The sequence below is a fragment of the Carya illinoinensis genome, chromosome 1, assembly GCF_018687715.1.
Source record: "Carya illinoinensis cultivar Pawnee chromosome 1, C.illinoinensisPawnee_v1, whole genome shotgun sequence".
Taxonomy (NCBI): domain Eukaryota; kingdom Viridiplantae; phylum Streptophyta; class Magnoliopsida; order Fagales; family Juglandaceae; genus Carya; species Carya illinoinensis.
Window position 1 is genome coordinate 17,467,896 of NC_056752.1, and position 22,148 is coordinate 17,490,043.

The 22,148-nt window shown below is 35.1% G+C and overlaps 2 protein-coding genes across 2 annotated transcripts; both read right to left on the bottom strand.

Annotated features, from left to right (window-relative positions):
- Positions 1-8,473: 8,473 nt before the first annotated feature.
- LOC122313895 (flavone 3'-O-methyltransferase 1-like) lies at positions 8,474-11,429 on the bottom strand. The gene is made up of 4 exons (XM_043129232.1): positions 11,342-11,429; positions 10,279-10,590; positions 9,233-9,297; positions 8,474-8,830 (listed from the first exon to the last, which is right to left on the bottom strand). Exons 1-4 carry the CDS (start codon positions 11,427-11,429, stop codon positions 8,534-8,536), a joined length of 762 nt encoding a protein of 253 aa, XP_042985166.1. The 3' UTR covers positions 8,474-8,533.
- Positions 11,430-12,283: 854 nt separating this feature from the next.
- Positions 12,284-16,760, bottom strand: LOC122312450 (caffeic acid 3-O-methyltransferase-like). Its single transcript, XM_043127062.1, has 4 exons — positions 16,285-16,760; positions 14,442-14,752; positions 13,186-13,250; positions 12,284-12,814 (listed from the first exon to the last, which is right to left on the bottom strand). Exons 1-4 carry the CDS (start codon positions 16,710-16,712, stop codon positions 12,515-12,517), a joined length of 1,104 nt encoding a protein of 367 aa, XP_042982996.1. The 5' UTR covers positions 16,713-16,760; the 3' UTR covers positions 12,284-12,514.
- Positions 16,761-22,148: the final 5,388 nt, after the last annotated feature.

Here is a 22,148-nt window from a genome sequence, read left to right on the forward strand (position 1 = left end):
GAAGACGATTATTACCATAGGTATCGCCAATATCAAGTATCAAAGAGTGTTACAGAGTCCAAATAAAATTGGATTATTAATATTTTATGAGGAGCCTTGAAGGATTGACGCCCACCTTTGATATTTTTATGTGGTAGAATGTAAATTCAACCGAGTTTCTGATCCTTGCTAATATAACTCAAGATGTGTTAGTTATTCTTATCTACACTGTTGATTTTGAGTCAGCATTTAGTGTTAGGGGTCGTATGTTAGATTCATTTCATAGCTCAATGGCCCCTGTGAAGGCAAAAATTGGATAGGATTAGATAACTATATGATAAGGCTTATCTTATCATTATATTTGAATTTGTTGGATGAATGTAAAATAATTATTGATTTATCTCTAAACAATGTTGAGTCTATCTAGAAGTCTTAGGTATTGTTTAGATAAGTCATTGAGTTTAAAATCGAGTCCTAGTAGATCTGTATATATCCAGAAGAAAGTTGAACAGAGATTAGTCAATACAGAAGAATGCTATCGTGAAATGTTAGCAGTCCGTCAGAACACGTCTTCGCAACTATTGCTAACCGTCAGTAGAATTCTACTGTGACTGGAACTCTTTCCAGACTTTCTATTTAAAGGGATTCGATTGTGTATCTCAGTAAGGACTTTGAGTCACGAATTCCAGAGAGGATATTCTGAGCATTTGTGAGAGAAAATTCATTCGAGAATTTTCATGGGGTTTTTCATCTCTTCTTGAGTGTGATTGTGCTTTGAATGTGAAGTAACATCGATTGGATTTCAGCCTCTGGAGTTCTAGAAGAGAAGTCAACATTTGAAGATCACCAGAGGTTCTGGCTGCTACTGCGGTAGAAGACAAATGAGTCATTTTTCTAGGCAAGTAAAAGACTCGAATTGTAAAGGTTTTGTAATTGATGATTGCTTGTAATTGTTCTTCAAATAATACGATTGACTTTCCTAGGTTTGGCTGCCCCGTAGGGTTTTCCCTTTAAAGAGTTCTTTAAAGGGTTTCCCTTCGTAACCAATCGTTATGTCTTACAAAGTTGCTTATTTATTTTAAAGTATTTGATTAATTTCATAATTTTGATAATTGAGATCTAACCTATTTGTTCAAGAAAATTGGTAGACAATTTCGTGGTTTACAGGGGTACGTTGGGAATTTCAATTGGCATCAGAGCGTGGTCCATTCATTCAAGTGTGATCTGTGCCCTTGTAGATCATGTCGACGTCATTATACGTTCCACCATACTTCGATGGGGAAAACTATGCTTATTGGAAAGTTTGTATGAGAGCTTTTCTCAAGTCTTTGGATGAACGTGTATGGCACTCGGTTGGACAAAGATGGACTAAACCCAAGACATCTATAGATGCTTGGACAAAAGATGAAATCAGCAATTGCAATTTGAATAGCAAAGGACTTAACACTATTTTCATGGCGGTATCCCCCGAAGAATTTAAAAGAATCTCCATGTGTGAGATTTCTAAAGAAGCTTGGGATATTTTGGAGGTTACACATAAAGGCACAAGAATAGTATAAAATTTGAAATTGCGGATGCTAACCTCAAAATTTGAAGAGATTAAAATGTTAGAAGACGAAAATTTTAATGATTTTGATGCTAAATTGAATGATATTGTGAGTTTCAGGTTTAATCTCGGTGAGAAGGTGGAGGATTCAAGGATCGTGAGAAAGATTCTAAGGTCTTTACCTGAAAGATTTCAACCCAAAGTTACTGCTATTGAAGAAAGTAAAGATCATGATGCAATAAGGGTAGAAGAGCTGGTAGGTTCTTTACAAACATATGAATCTTCGCTTCCTCAATCAAGAAAACGTAAGTTCATTGCCTTAAAAACTATAGAAGAAAATCATGAGGAGTTTTTTGATGAAGAAAGTCTAAATGATGAGGAGATTGCTCTAATTGTGAGAAAATTCAGAAAATTTATGTTTAATAAAAAGGTAAATGGTAAAAAAAACGAGGAAAAAATGTTTTTGTTAAGGAAAACGAATCTGAAAATTGGAAGAAAGAAAAAACTAAGAAGAAGGATAAGGTACAGTATCATGAATGTTCTGGGTATGGTCATACAAGAATTGAGTGTCCAAATTTCAAGAAAAATAAAGGAAAAACATTGAATGTCACACTTAGCAATAGTTCAGATTCTGAAAGTTCAAACTCATCTTCTGATGGTGAAAAATCTTTTATGGCTTTCTCTACTATTGTGAATGATTTTCCTAAAATTACACTAACAAAATCTGAAAGTAGTTGTATCACTTTGAGTGTGAAGTAATATCGATTGGATTTCAGCTTCTAGAGTTCCAGAAGGAAAGTCAACATTTGAAGATCGCCAGAGGTTCTGGCTGCTACTGCGATAGAAGACAAAGGGGTCGTTTGTCTAGGAAAGTAAGAGACTCGAATTGCAAAGGTTTTGTAATTGATGATTGCTTGTAATTGTTTTTCAAATAATACGATTGACTTTCCTGGGTTTGGCTGCCCCATAGGGTTTTACCTTTAAAGGGTTTCCCTTCGTAACCAATTATTGTGTCTTACAAAGTTGATTATTTATTTTAAAGTATTTGATTCGTTTCATAATTTTGATAATTGAGATCTAACCTATTTGTTCAAGGAAATTGGTAGACAATTTCGTGGTTTACAGGGTTATGTTGGGAATTTCAGCCCCAAAAACAGTTAAAACTCTTATCTAGACACAAAATCGGTTGAATGCACCCTTCATTAATTATGACTCCCAAAATATAATGGAAAATGCTAAAACTTATAAACTACACACTAACCATGGTACAATATTCTTCAAACATGGTAAGCTTCATCTCTGAAGAATATTTTCATAAAGTCATTTCTAACAAAGTATATTTGTAACATAACCTTTTTTTCCCATGTAGAGATAACTTTGAAGGATCTTTTGAATGGTAGATGACTAAAGAATACTTGATTTTTCCCTTCCTAGATTTATGATGATTATGAAGTTTGCTATGGTATTTCACAAGTTCATTTACCTCTATTGGTTGGCTATTTTATTTAACATGGTTCTTTTTTTCAAAAACATATTGATTTCTCCACCTGGCTTGTTTAGAGAGTATTGTAACTTTTTGAGGTATTGTCACTTGAGAAAACATGTACTATGTTCCCAACTATAAACACTAACCTATTTCAAAGCTATAGTTTATGTAGAAGCCATAGAAGAACCCCGTCCAAATGTTAGTTGGAACCCCGTGTAGTAGTAGCTCAATTGTTTTTAAGCTTGTAGCCTTGGGTGTGAGGGCAACATGTACCAAGCAAGCATGACACAAGGTGAGCAACTAAGCAAGGAATTGGACGACCAAGGACATAAGCGAACAAGCCCGAAGCAAGCAGTAACAAAGGTGAGCAAAGCAAGCTAAGAAAATAGTCATAACCTTTTCGTCGTACCCCTTGGTAAGGGCCTGAGAAAATAGTCATAACCTATTCGTCGTACCCCTTGTAAATGGCTTGTTCTCCTTGCCTTGCTCAGAGTTCGAGTGGGAGCCCAAAAATGCTTTCCCTACCGTACCTCTAGTTCGAGCTAGTGCTTGGAGCTCATCTCTCTGTATTAAATGCGAGTCCGACCAAGTTCTCGAAACATACCTTTCGATCTATTGTCATCCTAAGAAATAACCCTAGCATTGATCATATTGATGGACATAGTTGGTTTGAAACCCATGTGCCATTCTCAGCTGAAACTCTTTCCCTTAAACTCTCTTTCATTTTCTACACAACCGACACCAAGTGTCCAACATCATGCCTCAATACTCATTTGGAAAAGATACTTAAACTATTGGCATGCACTCAGTTTCTCTTGAAGAACCAAGTGGTTTTTGTCCCAACTTTTGAAACCCCTTAGCTCTTGCACCTATTACACTCATTTGGTCCTTATCCTTAGGTTAATGATGGAGCATATTCAACTATGCACACAAATGACAATTTGAATACACAAAACAACACCACACCATGAGCATCATTGGATTTCTTCCAACCCACTTCAGCCAAACCATGCACCACTTAGCTCATTTTCACTTCTTTCCTCCTCACATGAACTTTATAAACACCACTCTCCTTCCTTCACTTCCTCCCATGCCACTCTCAAGCATTGCATTAGCTTTCTTGTGGGCAATACATCCATAGTTTTAAATAAGAGTAAAACCGAGAGGATTGAGTGAGTTCCTTAGAGAGAGTTGGTTCTTGAGAATTCCAAAAGCCACGATTTGGTGAGTAACCCTACCATATATTTTTATTGTAAATTAGATTAATATGTTAGGATTTAATTTGTGGTTTGAAAATAAGTTTTTGATTGAATTATATGGGGTAATTTGTCAGAAGCTACTTTCGGTTCAAATTTGGAGTCCTTCATGTGCAACTTGTTTTGATGTAAATTTTTAGCCATGACATGTCTTGATATGATGTTATAAGCTTAGCTAATGTATTTTTTTTTTTTAATTGATTGAAGGTCTATATTTAATAAAAATAGCATGTCGTGTTAGGTATATAAATCAATATCTTGGGTTGATCTTCTAGCATGTTTCAGTTTGCACTTGTTTGGAGGTAATCTCGTGATACCTTACTTGTCTCTCCAAGCATGTGTTATAAACATCTAGAAGCCTATTATCATCACATTAGAAATTATAATACATGTGTCTTTTAGAGCTATTATGGTTCATATGCTAATGCGAAGTTAGATACATCATGGTAGGTACTCAGTTTGGTGTTTGTATGATGTTTTGGTGTTTTTCATCACGAGTGTTGATATGATCCCATGAGACTTAAATCTAAGTAACTAGCATGTTAATAATATCAAATCCAATGTTTAGTCATGTGTGAAATTTCGGTTATATAAGCATCTATGGAGATTATAGGCCTAAAATTAGAGATATCTTCTATATATAAAAAGTGTGTATGAAACGGAAAATCTTGTTTTAACGGTTTTTCTTGTTTTTCCGTTAAAGTTAACACCGTTTGTTTTAACAGTTTGGCACATAAAATGAAGACATAAATGTTGAGAGAGATAGCATTCAATGTTGTTATATGATTTATTAATCTCAATAATTATAATACTTAATAGTTTATGTAATAATAAGTAATTAAAGATTAGTTATTATATTTTTCTCTTTCTCCTTAACATATACACGTGTATTAGGTGCATAAGACGTGAATCCCTAAGTATAATATACATATATTATACGTTTTATTAACTCAGATTATTGAATATTCCAAATTTAAAAATCTCATATAATATATAATACAAGTGTTTTTTTTTTCCCCATAGTAGTAGGACAGTAGGACGTAGCTTCCGCTAAGTCATATTCCATACGTAGGCTTGCTATGATAGGCATGTGACAAAGGCCGTGATCCTTGAGCTAATCAAGAAAGAGTAAATTCGACCAACAATTTCAAAATATATTTTATGATTTATATATATGCTATATATAGAAAATATTATACCACAAATTTTATAAAAAGATTATGTTTTAACTTTGTGTTGTCCCTGATCAACTCAACCAACAGCAAAATAAGAATTTCAATGTTGTCTCTATTGATTGTCTACAGGATGACATAAATTGATGAATTATAATACAAACATCAAACGACACATATTTTGAACTACCGTTTGTGTTAGACTTTTATTAAATTTTTCGCATACATCTTTGCTAAAATTATGGATGTTATAAACATGTATTGGATTATATGATATTTTGAACTAATTTTTTTATTTTCTCTAATATGCCTTAAATTATTAAGTGACATCAATAATTTTTATAAAATATATATTATTTTTTACAAATAATCATTTCATAAAATTAGACAAACGTGCTTTGCACGTTACTCCCACCTAGTATATATATATATATATATGTATATAGTGAAAATTAGCAATATGGATGCCACGAGTTGATTGAATTTCTCATAGTGGATGTTCGATTCATGAAACTTTGAGATCTTATATGGACTTAGAATATGGAATATATGAAATTTATGTAATTTGGTAAATTTAGGGACTGAAATGTAAATAATGAAAGTTTTGGGCCAAAATAGCAATTTCAAGAAAGTCAGGGGCATATTTGCAAATACTATTTTTGGTTTATTAAAGTCTGGAATTTCATGATTCCTAACTCTAGTATGTACTTTGTTTCAGCCACAAAAATTTTTCAAAATTAGGAAGTTTGTAAGTTAGCTTCTAACTTACTCTTAGATAATTCATCCATGATTTTTGTATAAACACACATTTATGTTATAAATGTTGTTTGAGCATGAAATATTGCATAATACACTATTAAGCATTCGGTCAATTAAAAATATGAAATGTGTTGTTATTATGTTATAAAGCATGAAATCTCACTATTTAGCATGTTACATGAAAATGTCATTTTTGCATGAAGCGTATCACAAGATACGAAATGTACACATGTCATGAAATAGATTTTGTCGTGAGCATAGTATGAAAAATATTTTTTCACGACCTAATGCTAAAATGGAGGAATATCCTAGTGGGTGCATATATTGTGATGAAATGTTTGAGATCAATGCAATGAATGATTTATCTAGGCAGCACTGAATATGTAGTCTCAACCTAAGTTGTGCTATGGTCACTAGCAAGTACTCACGATGCAAAATCGGAAATCATGATATTACCATATGTTTCTAATGATGGTTCTAATAACAAGAAATTATATGTTTGAAAAGATCAGTAAGAAATGTTCTCTATAAGAAAATATGCATCATAAGTTTCTTAAAGATGTTGAGGAATCTGGATGGACAACGAATACAGATTTTCTGCATATCATGCGTGCATCTCATGTTTATCATCTTTCATGCATAATTTATCTTTGTATATGTTGATTGTTAACTTACTGAGATTTCAAAGAATCTCATAATGGTAGTCCCAACTATCATTCCTTTAAGAATGGTAGAAGTTGTAGAAAGTCCAAACTTTAACGATCAAGATGGTGATGAACTCCATCCCTTAGCTACGGATGATTGAGAATGAGCTTGACCTCATCCACAACTTGGAGTTAATAGTGATGTTTTTAGAGATGGTCATAGTTACGATCGAGCACATTAAAGAAATTATTTAAGTTGTCTTTTATGAAACCCCTGTGAAGTCTATCTATAATAAGGAGATGCTATCTCCAAACCATATTTGAACTTGTGCCTTACTATTTGGACCTTTGTCAAGCAAGGCTATATCTCTATTTAATCTTAAATCTTGGGATCTTTTGTTTATTTTGGTGCAAAAATTTTTAAAATTCACATTTTTTTGCTACCATTATTGAATATCGCTATATGCATACTAGGTTTAATTACATATTATTAATCACGAATGGGAAAATGTAACCTTATGTTACATGTTCCAGTGCTCCAAGTCTCCATTCTATCTCAAGCAGAGGTTGGAGACGTCACAAACCTTTAGTGCTTAGACATCATTTTACATAAGTGGTGCTAGTCCTAATGTTTGTCTCCTTGTGCTTTTCACATTAGTTGGATTTAACACTACTAAAGCTAGCGTAACAAAAAGTACAGTTCAAATGTAAAAGCATCAATATTCAAACACACATAAAATTTGTCCACCCTTTTATGATAGCTTAGCCAAACTCTCACAAAAAACTTACCTTTAGTATAGGTTTAAGGCATGGGATGAGATATGAAATTCTCATATCATCTCATCTCATCATTACAACTTTTCTAAATTCCAATACAAAATAGAACAAATAATTCAATATTTTCAAATCTCAATTCAACTTTTTCAAATCTTAAAACAATAATAAATTAAAAAATAATGTTTTAAACTTTCATCTAAAATAAAAAATTCTCATCTCACTCCCCAAACCTATCTTGTGACACTTTGTTTCCTATCAGAAACTAAAACCATCGTAAAATATTTGTTTAAAAACTAATTGAATACAATTTCTAATCAAGCCTAATTGTATTGTGGACATTTTCATTTCAGGGTCCATAGATACTGGAGGAGCAAATATTCTCTCTTGTGAAGTGGGCCAACCCCCACACCATAAAGGCTCATGAATCCAAAATCAGAAGCCTACCTAGTAGAAAACCAAGGTTGTGAGCTCCAAATGCACTGATACAGAGTTCGGGCTTAACCATCATTAATAACAATTTAATGATGTATCAGCAAGGAATAGCATGAATAATCTCAAGTGTGATAATCACCCTAAATACACACCCAAGATATCAATCCCGCACGGCGCAATAGCGGATAAAAGTACTAACAACCCGTGATCCAACCATGATTGTAGAGTATCAAGTTGTTAGGCAAGTCTTACGAATTAAACATTTAATCTATATACATGAGGGTCAAAGCACACACCAGATGGAACTTGTATAATCTGAGAATTGATGCACTCTATATGCTTTATTCTGACTTAGACATCAAAGGTGTCCTGTAACATACCAAGCCTCTCTTATTTACTTGATATCCGTCATTAGAGACTATGACCAAGAGTATGAAGCACGTTCACAACAGATACAATTATAAATTTTACAAGCAATCAATCTATTTAAAAAACTCCATGACTTGGAAACTATAAATAAGGCATTTATATTTGATGCCTTTAAATCCAGCTTTGGTTACCAAGGCCTCAAATTCTTGTCGTGTCCTTTCCTTTCCTCCTGGGTGTTGAGCCATCATAAGCACATCAAGTTGAGAGTTGCGCTTCATACAAGTGCTAACCTCGGGCATCATTGGAAGAAATATCTCCACAACGATTACCATCCCATCATTTGGAATAGCTGTATAGCAGTTTTTCTGAAGCTTCAAGCACTGTTCATCACTCCAATCATGAAGTATCCCCTACAAAATTATTCATAGATGGAATCACATATATCTTAAACAATGAATGTTACTCTTCATCATGTATTTATCAATCTCAGTCATACTCACTGATTTGACTGTCTTTCAAGTTGTTTCATAGGCCAACCACTTCAAGTGAAGGGGGATGACAAAATCTATGTTGAAGAATAGTATTTCTCACCTTGAACCCCGTCATTCATTTTTGTGAAATTTTTATGCTAAAAGACAATACAATCTCCAAAAATTTGAAAGAGATGTCTGCAGTGCCCTTAAGTTTTAAAAGAATGCTATATATAGTAACAAAATGAATAGTGTTTGCGATGTATTTGGATGACTATGTTAATTCCCTTTTAAGTAAATACATACAAGATAGAATCACAGCAAGTTAAATATTACACTCACCTTCATGAAGATTGCATCTCCTTTAGGAACGCTTTTGAACATATCTCCTCCTACATGTTCCAGACCTGCAACTTGAGTTAATAAGCTTTTTATCTACATATATAGCTCTTATTTTCCCAAACCGTGCTGTTATCTAGCTTTTAAACTTATGATTCAGCATTCTTATTCCACAATCGGTATGGAGTAATATCTAATGCTACCGATATTTGATACGACCTTTGTGAACCATAGAAGTACAAACCAGTGTTACCAGGTTCAGGTCAAACGGGTTGGCTCAATTAAAATGCATAGCTGTTTAAATTAAAATTATATTGTTAAACAAATCCTAACCTTAAAACTTTAAAACCCTATTATTGCTACGAGTTTGTTTGTGTATTATACTGATTTCATGAATTTTAATTAGATTTTCAGTAACATTTTTGGATTATAGTCTTAATTATTCTTATTAATATTTATTTTTTTGTTATGAATATAGGTGTGTAAATGATCGTTATTGATACATACATATAAATATATATATATATATTATATATATAATATGATTCCAAGTTAAAAACTTAGGCTAATCGAATCAAATAAGTATGTTCAATCAATTTAAACTATTTTATATTATAACACATCAAAATGCTTGAAAAATGTCATTTTCAATTCAATCCAACATAATATATTTATAAAAAGATTGTGCGGATGATGACACTACCCATTTATTTAACGGGGTTTGAGGAACCTCAAGACAGGAATCACCCGCTCGGCAATGCTACCTTGGGGAGGAGACAAAACACTTTCATATAACAATTGAAACTCATATTCAAAAGCTTTTGCGATATATGAACAATCTTACTATGGAAGAGTTGGTCAACCTATTAAATTAAATAGATGGATTAGAATTGAGCCAGATAGTTACCTACCCATATCTCAACGTGACGAAACCTTGATCCATATTGAACAAGATTTAATTGCCACTTAGCTCCTAATTGATTTAGTCAAATTTTAACTTGGTAAACAACATTGGAAATTAGGTGGAGATTTATGAATTGAAAGCATACCTGGATAAGATGGGGCTTGTTGTATGACATGAGGCAAGTCGAAATTAATGCCCTTGATGTGGGGATACTTAGAAGTAATTAAGTTAAGCGCACCACCTAGACCACCTCCAACATCGACCAACTGTTTGAGTGCCTCGAAGCCCTTGTAGCACTCAAGGATCTTCTTAAAAAGCATTGTAGTGTGATTGAGCATAGCTGTGTTAAAAGCCTTATTAAACCTAGGGTCCATGCCAAGATACTCGAAGGCACTCATGCCATGAACCCTATCAAATGGAATTCCTCCCTCAAGAATTGCATCTTTTAGCTGGGACCTATGAATAGATTAGGGTTAAATACCATGATCCATCAAAACATAATTGTATATCAAGGCTGTACATACGAAAAAACAAAAAGAAAGGATGCACAATCTTAGTAGCATGTGGCAGATGGCGAGAATAAGGTCTTGTTTAGATAATGAAATTAAATAAAAAAAATTATGAATAGTAGTAAAATAATTTGTAAATAGTAGTGTTTTAATGAAATGTGTTTTTATTATGCTATAAAGCATGAAATCTCACTGTTTAGCATGTTGCATGAAAATATCATTTTTGCATGAAACGTACCACAAGATACGAAATGTACACATGTCATGAATAGATTTTTGTCGTGAGCATAGTATGAAAAATATTTTGTCACAACCCAATACTAGAATGGGGGAACATCCTAGTGGAACTCTTCTGTCCACTCCGGAGTAAGTTAAAATGGAGTAACAACCCTTGGGTGACAAAAAACAATCAATAGCTTTCAAATGATATCTTTTTAAAAGATTCCAAAGCGAAATCGTATATGATATCTAATGTAGGTGGGTGCATATGTTGTGATGAAATGTTTGAGATCAATGCAGTGAATGATTTATCTGGGCAGCACTGAAGATGCAGTGTCAACCTAAGTTGTGCTATGGTCACGGGTAAGTACCCACGATGCAAAATGAGAAATCGTGATGTTAACATATGTTTCTAATGATGGCTCTAATAACAAGAAATGATATGTTTGAAAAGATGAGTAAGAAATGTTCTCTATAAGAAAATATGCATCAAAATTTTCTTCAAGATGTTGAGGAATCTGGATGGACGACGAATATAGATTTTCTGCATATCATGCATACCTCTCATGTTTATCATCTTTCATGTGTTTATTATCTTTGTATATATTGGTTGTTAACTTACTAAGATTTCAATGAATCTCACTATGGCAGTCTAAACTATCATTTCCTTCGAAATGGTTGAAGTTGTAACAAGTCCAAACTTTAACAATCAAGATGGTGATGAACGCCATCCCTTAGTTACGGATGATTGAGAATGAGCCTGACCTCAACCGCAACTTGACCGCAACTTGGAGTTAATAGTGATGTTTTTAGATATGGTTGTAGTTACCATGGAGCGCATTAAAGAAATTATTTAAGTTGTCTTTGATGAAACCCATCTGGAGTCTATCTATAATAAGGAGATGCTATCTCCAAACCATGTTTGACCTTGTGCCTTATTATTTGCACATTTGTTAAGTAAGGGTATATCTATGTTTAATCTTAAATCTTAAATTTTGTGATGTTTAGTTCATTTTGATGCAAAAAGTTTTAAAAGTCACATTTTTTTGTTGCTATTATTGCATACTGCTATATGTATAATAGGTTTAATTGCATATTATTTGTCATCAATGGGGGTATGTAATCTTATGTTGCATGTCGTAATGCTCCAAGTCTCCATTCCATCCCAAGCAGAGGTTGGAGACGTCACAAACCTTTAGTGTTTAGACATCATTTTATGTGAGTGGTGCTAGCCTTAATGTTTGTCTCCTTGTGTTTTTCACATTAGTTGGATTTAACACTACTAAAGCATCATAGAAAGTACAGTTCGAATGTAAAAGCATCAGCGTTCAAACACACATAAAATGTGTGCACCCTTTTATGCCAGCTTAGCCAACCAGTGATCCAACTATGGTTGTAGAGTATCAGGTCGTTAGACAAGTCTTACCAATTAAACATTTAATCTATAAATGGGTTCAAAGCACAAACCAGATGGAACTTCTACAATCTGAGAATTGATACACTCTATATGCTTTATTCTGACTTAGACATCAAAGGTGTCCTATAACATACCAAGCCTCTCTTATTTACTTGATAATGATCATCAGAGACTGTTAACAAGAGTACGAAACACGTTCACAATAGATATAGTTATAAATTTTACAAGCAATCAATCTATTTGAAAAACTCCATGACCTCACAATTATAAGCTGTAAGGCATTCATATCTGATGCCTTTAAATCCAGCTTTGGTTGCCAAGGCCTCAAATTCTTGCTTCGTCCTTTCCTTTCCTCCTAGGTGTTGAGCCATCATAAGCACATCAAGTTGAGAGTTGCGCTTCATACAAGTGCTGACCTCAGGCATCATTGAAAGAAATGCCTCCACAACAATTACCTTCCCATCATTTGGAATAGCTGTATAGCAGTTTTTCAGAAGCTTCAAGCACTGTTCATCACTCCAATCATGAAGTATCCCCTACAAAATTATCCATAGATGCGATCACATATATCTTGAACAAGGAATGTTACTCTTCATCATGTATTTATCAATCTCAGTCATACTCACTGATTTGACAGTCTTTCAAGTTGTTTCATAGGCCAACCACTTCAAGTGAAGAAGAATGACAATCTATGTTGAAGAATAGTACTTCTCACTTTGAACTCCGTTATGCATTTTTGTGAAATTTTTATGCTAAAAGACAATACGATCTCCAAAAATTTGAAAGAGGTGTCTGCATCACCTTTAATTTTTAAAATAATGCTATATATAGTAACAACATGCATATCAGTGTTTAGTGACCATATTCCTTGTAGTGAGAATCACTTCAAGTTAAATATTATACTCACCTTCATGAAGATTGCATCTCCTTTAGGAACGCTTTCGAACATATCTCCTCCTACATGTTCCACACCTGCAACTTGAGTTAATAAGCTTTTTATCTACATATATAGCTCTTATTTTCCCAAACCATGCTGTTATCTAGGAAAAATCTAGTTACAAGCATAATTGTGCACTAATATATGCACCAATCTATTGTGATTGATCAAAAAGTAGATTTTATTGAAAACAATGCTAATTTAAATTTTAAGTATGAAGAAATCAGTATTGGTATGCAGATTAGTACGCGACTTTGCTTGAATGTAGCAAAACCCTGTTATCTAGCTTTAAACTTATGATCTAGCATTATTATTCTACAATCGGTACAGAGTAATATCTAATGCTACCAATATTTGATACAACCTTTCTGGACCATAGAAGTATGAACCAATGTTACCAGGTTCAGGTCAAACGGGTTGGCTCAATTATACGTGATTAATAAAAAAGTTAATTGCAACCGGAATCATAAACTTGCAATTAAAATGCATAGTTGTTTAAATTAAAATTATATTGTAATACTAAAATCCTAACCTTAAAACTTTAAACCCCAAATATTATTGCTACGTGTTTGTTTGTGTATTATGCTGATTTCATGAATTTTAATTAGATTTTCAGTAACATTTTTGGATTATATTCTTAATTATTCTTATGAATATTTATTTGTTTTGTTACGAATATAGGTGTAAATGATCATATTTGATACACTCACATAGATATATATATATATATATGTTATAATAAGTAATGCTACTACATACAATCGTAAAATGCACAAGTGTCGTTCAGTCATTTTGAAAAAAAAGTATGGTCTACTATTAAAAAATTAATTGTTTTCAATGCGAATCCCATATTTATTTACTTTTTTCAAAGTATTTGCACGGCACTTGCACACTTACGATTGCAACTATAATTTCTCTTATATAATATGATTCCAACTTATAAACTTCAGCTAATCGAATCAAATAAGTTATAAAATCATTGTGTGGATGATGACACTTATACCCATCATTTATTTAACGGGGTTTGAGGAACCTGACATATTAAATTAAATAGATGGGTTAGAATGGAGCCACATAGTTACCTACCCATATCTCTCAACGCGACAAAACCTTGATCCATATTGAACAAGATTTAATTGCCCCTTAGCTCCTAACTGATTTAATCAAATTTTAACTTGGTAAATAACATTGGAAATTAGGTGGAGATTTATGAATTGAAATCATACCTGGATAAGATGGGGCTTGTTGTACAACATGAGGCAAGTCGAAATTAATACCCTTGATGTGGGGATACTTGGAAGTAATTAAGTTAAGCGCGCCACCTAGGCCACCGCCAACATCGACCAATTGCTTGAGTGGCTTGAAGCCCTTGTAGCACTCAAGGATCTTCTTAACAAGCATTGTAGTGTGATTGAGCATGGCTGTGTTAAAAACCTTATTAAACCTAGGGTCCATGCCAAGATATTCGAAGGCATTCATGCCATAAACCCTATTGAATGGAATTCCTCCCTCAATAATTGCATCTTTTAGCTGGGACCTACGAATAGATTAGGGCTAAATACCATGATCCATCAAAACATAATTGTATATCAAGGACATACACACTCAAAAAAAAAAAGAAGGATGCACAATCTTAGTAGCACGTGGCAGATGGTGAGAATAAGGTCTCATTTGGATATTGATACAAGATAAAAAATTTGTGAATAGCAGTGAAATTATTTGTAAATTATAATGAAATGGTTTGAGTTAAGATGTTTTATGGGATTTTGAGAAGAAAAAAAATTAAATGAAAGAAATTATAAAATTGAATGTTTTTATTTATTTGGAAGTAATTTAGAAAATATTTAATGATTAGGTAATAATTAGATGCAAAAGTTAAAAAAAATGAAATAATGTAAAATTAAAAAATAAAGTGATAATTTGTATTAGTCGCTTAAACGACATTATATACATTTTAGGCTAGATTCTTATTTTTTATTTTTAATCCGAATTGATGCATGCGATCCAATGCATGGGAACTGGGCACGTGCCTTTTGGATTTTTGTAAATACTTGTGCTTTATATTTATTTCTATTAATTTTGTTGTAAGCTTGAAAAAACAAAGTAAATAGCAGGTCAAAGAAGGCCACATACATGGCGAAAGGAAATTTCGAAAAAGATAGTCTTTATCTACTTTTAATATAGTTTTAATGAAAAAGATATGAGTGAGTATAATAACAACCTAACTAGTTTTGGCATATCGCTAATATAGTCTTTATTAAAACCTTTTGGCATATCGCTAAAGAAACAAATATAAAACCTTAAAGATGATTTCGAAAAATATAGTCTTTATCTTGAAATTATGTAAATTTAAAATCTACTTTTAATATAGTTTGTATTAAAAACAAAGAAAGAAAATCATGATTCGATCTATTAGATGTGATCCACCACATCTCACTATCACCGGTGTGTGGACTCCAAGAGCCATCACTAGTGGGTGGGAAGAAACTCGAGTAGTGGCAATCTGGGTCAATCAATGCCAATCATCCTATTATGTTTCCGCATGCATTCCCTAACTAGATATTGAGGTTGGGGATATCAGTCTTTTCTGCAAACATCTAAGGCCAACAAACTAATTGCAGTGCATCACCAACAACCACCAACTTTAATGGTGGCAACATAGTTTGCACAATTATGCAATCCGTTAAAAAATCGTAATCTATAACAGCACCCTTTTAGCAAGGAATGAGTGGAAATCAAATATTTGATCCCAAATTTTGATATGTTTTTTACTTGTGCACTATATTTGTTGTAATAAAGTGTTGTAAAGGTTATGATCAAGTTCTACGGAAGAAAAGTTTATTTTCAGAGAAAGTGTTATTACAGTAAATAATTTTATAGAAATAAATTTATAAATTAATATAATTTTATATAATATGCATAATAAAAATAATTTTACAGTTAATTTACAAATTATATTTTACGACATTTTTTGTAACCAAACCATTTCACTTATTTTTAAGTATACATTATGGATTAAATAGAAGTAGAAGAAATAAATAAAAATATGAAGGGAAAATAGGTACACACCAGCTAGCTAAGAAGACCTTGTCTTGAATGAGAGCCATCATAGGGTAGTAGGAGATTCCATCTTCATCAGGGACGAAGTGTTTAGACACAGGTGAAAGAGCATAGAGCCTCTGAAAAGATCCAGCATCATCAGCACCCGCAAAGCAACTCACCACAGAATGGCTGGCTAGCATCCTGAGGATGCGGTCCAGCATCTTGGGTGCCTCAGGATTTGTGGTGGACATTTCTACTGAAATCTGTGAGGGGGAGAGCTTAACTCCAGGACCTGCTTTGGCCAGGATTTCGAAAACGCCAAGCTCAATGACCGTTTGCAGGGCCATGGGCAGCACAATTGAGTTTGCCAGTTGCCCGGCGTAGACGAAGCTCTCATCTTCTTCTATTTGGTCACCATCAAGATTGCTTGGGTGGAATGCCGCATGAGATGCCATTATAGAATCTGAAGTTAACTCTGTTTTGCTCACAAATTGGAAATTATTAGATCATTGGTAGATTTATAAGCCCCAATAATTATAATTATTATTATTATTATTTACATGAGTGAGGGTGGGATTTGGACCGGTTGTCGGTTGTCAGACTGTGGCCATAAAAGTAACCGTACATGTATGTCCACCAAAAAAGTAAAATTAAAGTGCGTTTAGAGAGTGATATTTTTATCCACCGTAATAAAATAGTTTGAGGTGAATATTTTTAAATTTTATAAAATGAAATATAAAAATTTAAATAAAGTATATTATAAAATTAAAATATTATTATAATATAATTTTTGTGATTTAAATAAAGTGGAATTGTTTTATATTTTTTATTTAAAAGTTTAGAAAAGTTGTAATGATTAATTTAAAAAAATTATAATAATTAATTTAAAAATATTTATATTTAAATTATGTTTGAAAAGTAAATTAGATAAGATAAGATAAAAATTTTAGAATGAGATATATTTTCAAAAAAGCGCGTGAGAGCATTTTCGGAAAATAAAGGCTATTGTATGGTTTGGTAATCATACACCATGACTTGTTTTTTTTTTTTTTGAAAGGAAAGACAAATTCATTACTAAGATTGAATTAGTTCGTTACACACTAACTCATCCATAATGGATCTTCTAACCTCACTTGGGCCATCCTCCATCCATACACTTTCACAAGAGAAAAAAGCTGCTAACTTAGCTGCTATATGAGCACTAGCATTTGCAGATCTTCGAACAAAACCCAGTCTCCACACAGGATAGGTTGTCTTAAGCTGTCGAATGTCCTCAATAAGCTGGTCATCCCAAGAGTGGTCTTCTGTTTCTGAATTTACAGCCTCAACTACAGCTTTTGCATCCCCCTCAAAACATACATGCATCAACCCCATTTCAGTGCAGAAGACCATTGCTCTGTGTAGAGCATGACACTCTGCTTGGAAAGCCGAGGTGACATTCCTCCTTGGTGCAACCAGACTCTCAATCAAAGCCCCCTCCGAATCCCTTACAACCACCCCTATCCCCATTCTTCCCCTATCTTTATCAAAACTTGCATCAAAATTTGCCTTGTACCAAGGCCATACAGGGGGATTCCAAACCTGCCTGGGTTCACTACTAAAACTTCTAACTGCTACCCCTGGAAGACCTTCCTGCACCTCTCTATACACAGCGTAATCAGCTTGTGCCTTAGCTATGACAGCATTCGGAGACTGAAAAATACCATTGAAAACCATTTCGTTTCTCCTCAACCAGATACTATGCATGACAGTAGCAGCCAACTCCAATTCCTCCTGTTTTAGTTTCGTTCCCATCTCCTCCCACAGGGCCTGAAAATCATAGAAGCCTCTTCTCCATTTCCTGAACACAGAAAGTCCACCCCACACATCTGCTGCAGCAGCACACCCCCAGCACACATGCACCACAGTTTCGGGTTCACTCAAACATACAGGGCAGGTATTGTCCTTCAAAATATTTTTCCTGAAGAGGTTATCTCTAGTTGGTAGAATCTTATTAGCACACTTCCATACCATCATCTTTACTTTGCCTGGTACCTTAAGATCCCAAATTTTCTTCCACTGTCTATTAGGAACCCCATTGCAAGATGTACCACCCTCATTCCTCTTCTGAAGAGTACACTCCAGTGCATAAGCACTTTTGACTGAAAAAACCCCTCTAGCTGAGGCACTCCATATTCTTCTGTCACTTGCTCCTCTATTACTCAAAGGGATTGACATGATCACTCATGCTTCCTCTTCTCTAAAAACAGCATCCACAACCTCTTCTTTCCAAGATTTTGTACCTTCATCAATCAGCACTTCTACTTTGGTTTCTGCATCAAACGTGTTCATAGGGGTTTGAACCTGATAAGTTAGTGGACACGGAATCCACTTATCTTTCCAGATGTTAATGCTCTTTCCATTCCCCACCCTCCAAACCATACCTGCCTTTACCAATACACCATGACTTGTTTAATATAAATAAATGGTATAAAATAGGGAAGGTAAAAATTAAAAAATAAATATATATATAATTCGATAACGTGGACCCAACATAAATATAGAGGACTACATGACCTTCAATGGGAACCCGACAGATTACTGTGCTATGATTATGATAGCATTGATTCTGGCATAAAGGAAGATTGATAGTTTTTTTACCAAAATTGATTAGTTTTGACCAAACATATATAGTTCTGTTTTTATAATCGCTTTTAATTGCATTCATCTCTTTGATTAGAAAATAAAAATAAAAATGTGTTTATTTTTCTCTGCATTTTGTTGAGCAGTTTCTCTGAAGAAGTTGGAACTTTTTTGGATCATCACAGTAAAATAAGCAGTGGACATAGGAAGGTAAAAGTGAAGGACCTGTTACGTCCACCGAGAGAAACTGCATTTTGCACTCTATTTTTTTATTTACTCATTACACACATTATATATTATATTTATTTTTATTTATTTATTTTAGTTCTGTTGGGACGTTTTCCACCCGGCGTCACCAAGATGTTCAATATGCAACAACAATTGAGGGCAGCAAGGTATGCCTAATGCATCTCCGATGCCTAAGTTAGTAATCGATAAACTAAGTTGACACAAAAATATTGGATGATAAAGTTACTTGAGACTATCATCTCCTATTTAATATATCGGCATGAAAGTTAGTGATAAGTACGGTATATCAATTCAATCTCCTAGTTTCCCTTTAACGGTTTAAGTGATTGACATTGATACCAATAGGGAGTTATCCAACAATATGACAAGCTTCCTGCTATTTCCCTGGGTCAGTTATCCTATCTTATCGGGGTCAGCGGTTACCGTGTCAATCCATATTGCAAACAATCCTCTATGATCTTAATATGATATTCTTTGGGCCTCCTCCTTAGGTTTGGGCTTATTAGGGCGATAAAAGTCCCTCCAGTTACCCAACTAATCCTCGTCATGTGGACACGCCGAGAATTAAATAAGTGGAAGGACTATCACTCGCCTTGGGTGGGAATTTAATAAGTACCCCGCTTGAATACTCACATTCCTAAGGCTTTGGAGATTTTAATGACTACCTCGCTTCACGGCATGTGTCCCCATGCTTTGGGTAAGACGTAATTGCTCCAACGCTCTCTTTCCATCACATCATTAGATCATGTAATGATCTTGTTATCAGCCTCTTCATTTTCCCATTTAAGTGAGTAACCGTCACACCATTTCCCCTTTATAATCATCTTTTTCCTCGTCTTTTCTTTTCTTTCTTCTTTCTTTTGCATTCTCACATTTTAGCTTTTTCTTATCCTTCCTCTAAAACCCTAGCTTTTGTTGCTTCCTGATTCCGCAAATTAGTGAAGATGGCCCAACAGAGTTCCTCTCAACTTCTTGCTCACATCTTCTTTGGCTGGAGAATCCTCCATCCAAAGGGATGTTCCCTATTATGAGGGTGTTGAATGGTGCTACAACCTTACTCCTGAGGACCTTACTAAGTTGAGGAGCTCCTACGGGATTGTAGATTCTGTGATTCTTGAACTTCCCACTGTGGTGCCGTCGATGAATAAGGTTTTGATGAGAAAGTGGCCTTGCCAGCCAGTGCTTTTGTTCATGGTCTGAGGCTTCCTTTTTGTCGACTTTTGTGCGACGTTCTTGATTTCTTGAAGTTAGCACCCACCCAACTTCACTCTCATGCTTGGAGGATCCTCCTGTGGAGTTGTATCGTACAGAGAATGGTTATGAAACCTGCTCGGGAGGAATATCTGGATTGTCGAAGAATTCCTTGCTGTTTATTCGATTAAGGGTTCGGTGGGTAATATATGTAGCTTTTGTACACGTTCCCATCGAGTGGCATGGTTCAAGGGTTGACATTCCAATGCCAAACAATGGCAACTAGAAATTATTTTTTATTTCTAGTTAGGGTTGCCAGTTCCCTAGCCCTGAAACCCTTAAGGGAGAGTTTCCGATTAATGCCAATTGGGGTAGGGTTCCTGAAGATAAGGTGATGACAATTACTTTGTCGGAGCGGGAACAAGCTCGTGTTAACATGGTTCTTGCCTTGGTCCAAGAAAATGAGGACGACATTTGTACTGAGGTCTTCTTGACCCCAGAAAATATTGATTGATTTTTGGTTATACCCGACTGTTCTCTTCTGAGTGGCCGTTTGTTTTTTACAAAGGCGGTAGTTTCTCCCAAGAAGAAAAGCTCTACCATTACTCCACTTAAGAAACCAAGTAAGCCTTCTCGTTCAACACATGTTCTTGGCCAAGAAGGAGAGGACGGTCAGTTTGCCGCGAGAGTGTTGGGACACCCTTGGCCCAAAGTGACACCAGATCAAGCATAGAAGGTTCTCACCAAGTAAACGACTGTCCTCCTTCGTCGGCCTTGCCTCCTATGATTGGTCAGTCGCTGACTTGTGAGACTTCCTTTGGCTCTGATGATCTTGACTACCTGATCGGCCAAGCGCTTATCGATATGGCCACAACTTTTTATTTTGACCTCCTTTCTCAAGATCTTAATATAGTCCACTCAACTTCCTTCGAGCTCTTAGCAATCCCTTTCGTCGACTTGGAGCAGGGCGGCAAAGAGGAGGGCATGGATATTTACGCTGCCTTTTCTCTAGGCCTCTCTGACTCAACACCTCTAGAAGTTACCACACGAGGATCCAGGTTGGGAGAGCGAGCAGCTGGTTAGTGGTCACCCTTGGCTCCCAAAAGGAATTTGGGGAGAAGGAAGCCACTCCCAACTCTCTTCCAAGTAGCATCTCTGGGAGACCCTACTTGCCAATTTGGAAGTGAGTAGGGAGTGGGTTTCCATCCTTTCTCCCTTCGATCTTTCCATTGCAGGTGATGGAGGATCGTCCCCCCTTCTGTTCTCGAGGACGGTGTTTCTGCAAATGAAGGTGGGGGATGAGGAATCTGTCGCAATTGATTTTTTTGTTGTGAAACATGCTCACCCCACTGAGTAATTTGATTGTGCCTCTAAGGTGGAATTTCTTCTACTTTTGTCATTCCAGACCCTTATTCCCTTGGGTCTCACCTTGACTCAGTGCCAAGCGTCTTTGGGGAGTGGTGTCCAAGCCACTCTTGCCCCTCTCAAAGCGATTCTGTCAGTGACATGGTTGGTCGACTGAGTGGCTTTCTTTCTTTAGTATGATGCTTTCCTCGTTTTTATTTTTAATTTGCCACCATCTTTTTGGCTCATTAGTTTGCATGATCTCTGTGCCTTAATGTTTGTTCGTTGTAAGGGTGGATGACCTAGCTGCTTGGATCATTGCTGATTGGGCTGATTTGGGGGATGAGGTCTAAACGCGGTATATGTTTGGTGTCTGGGTGTGGCAAGAGTTTGAAAAGCTGAAGTCAAGAAAATTGGGGACAAAAATTCTCCTTGAACACACGAACGGGTATATACACTCATTAGAGAGGAGGTGTCTGCCCTTC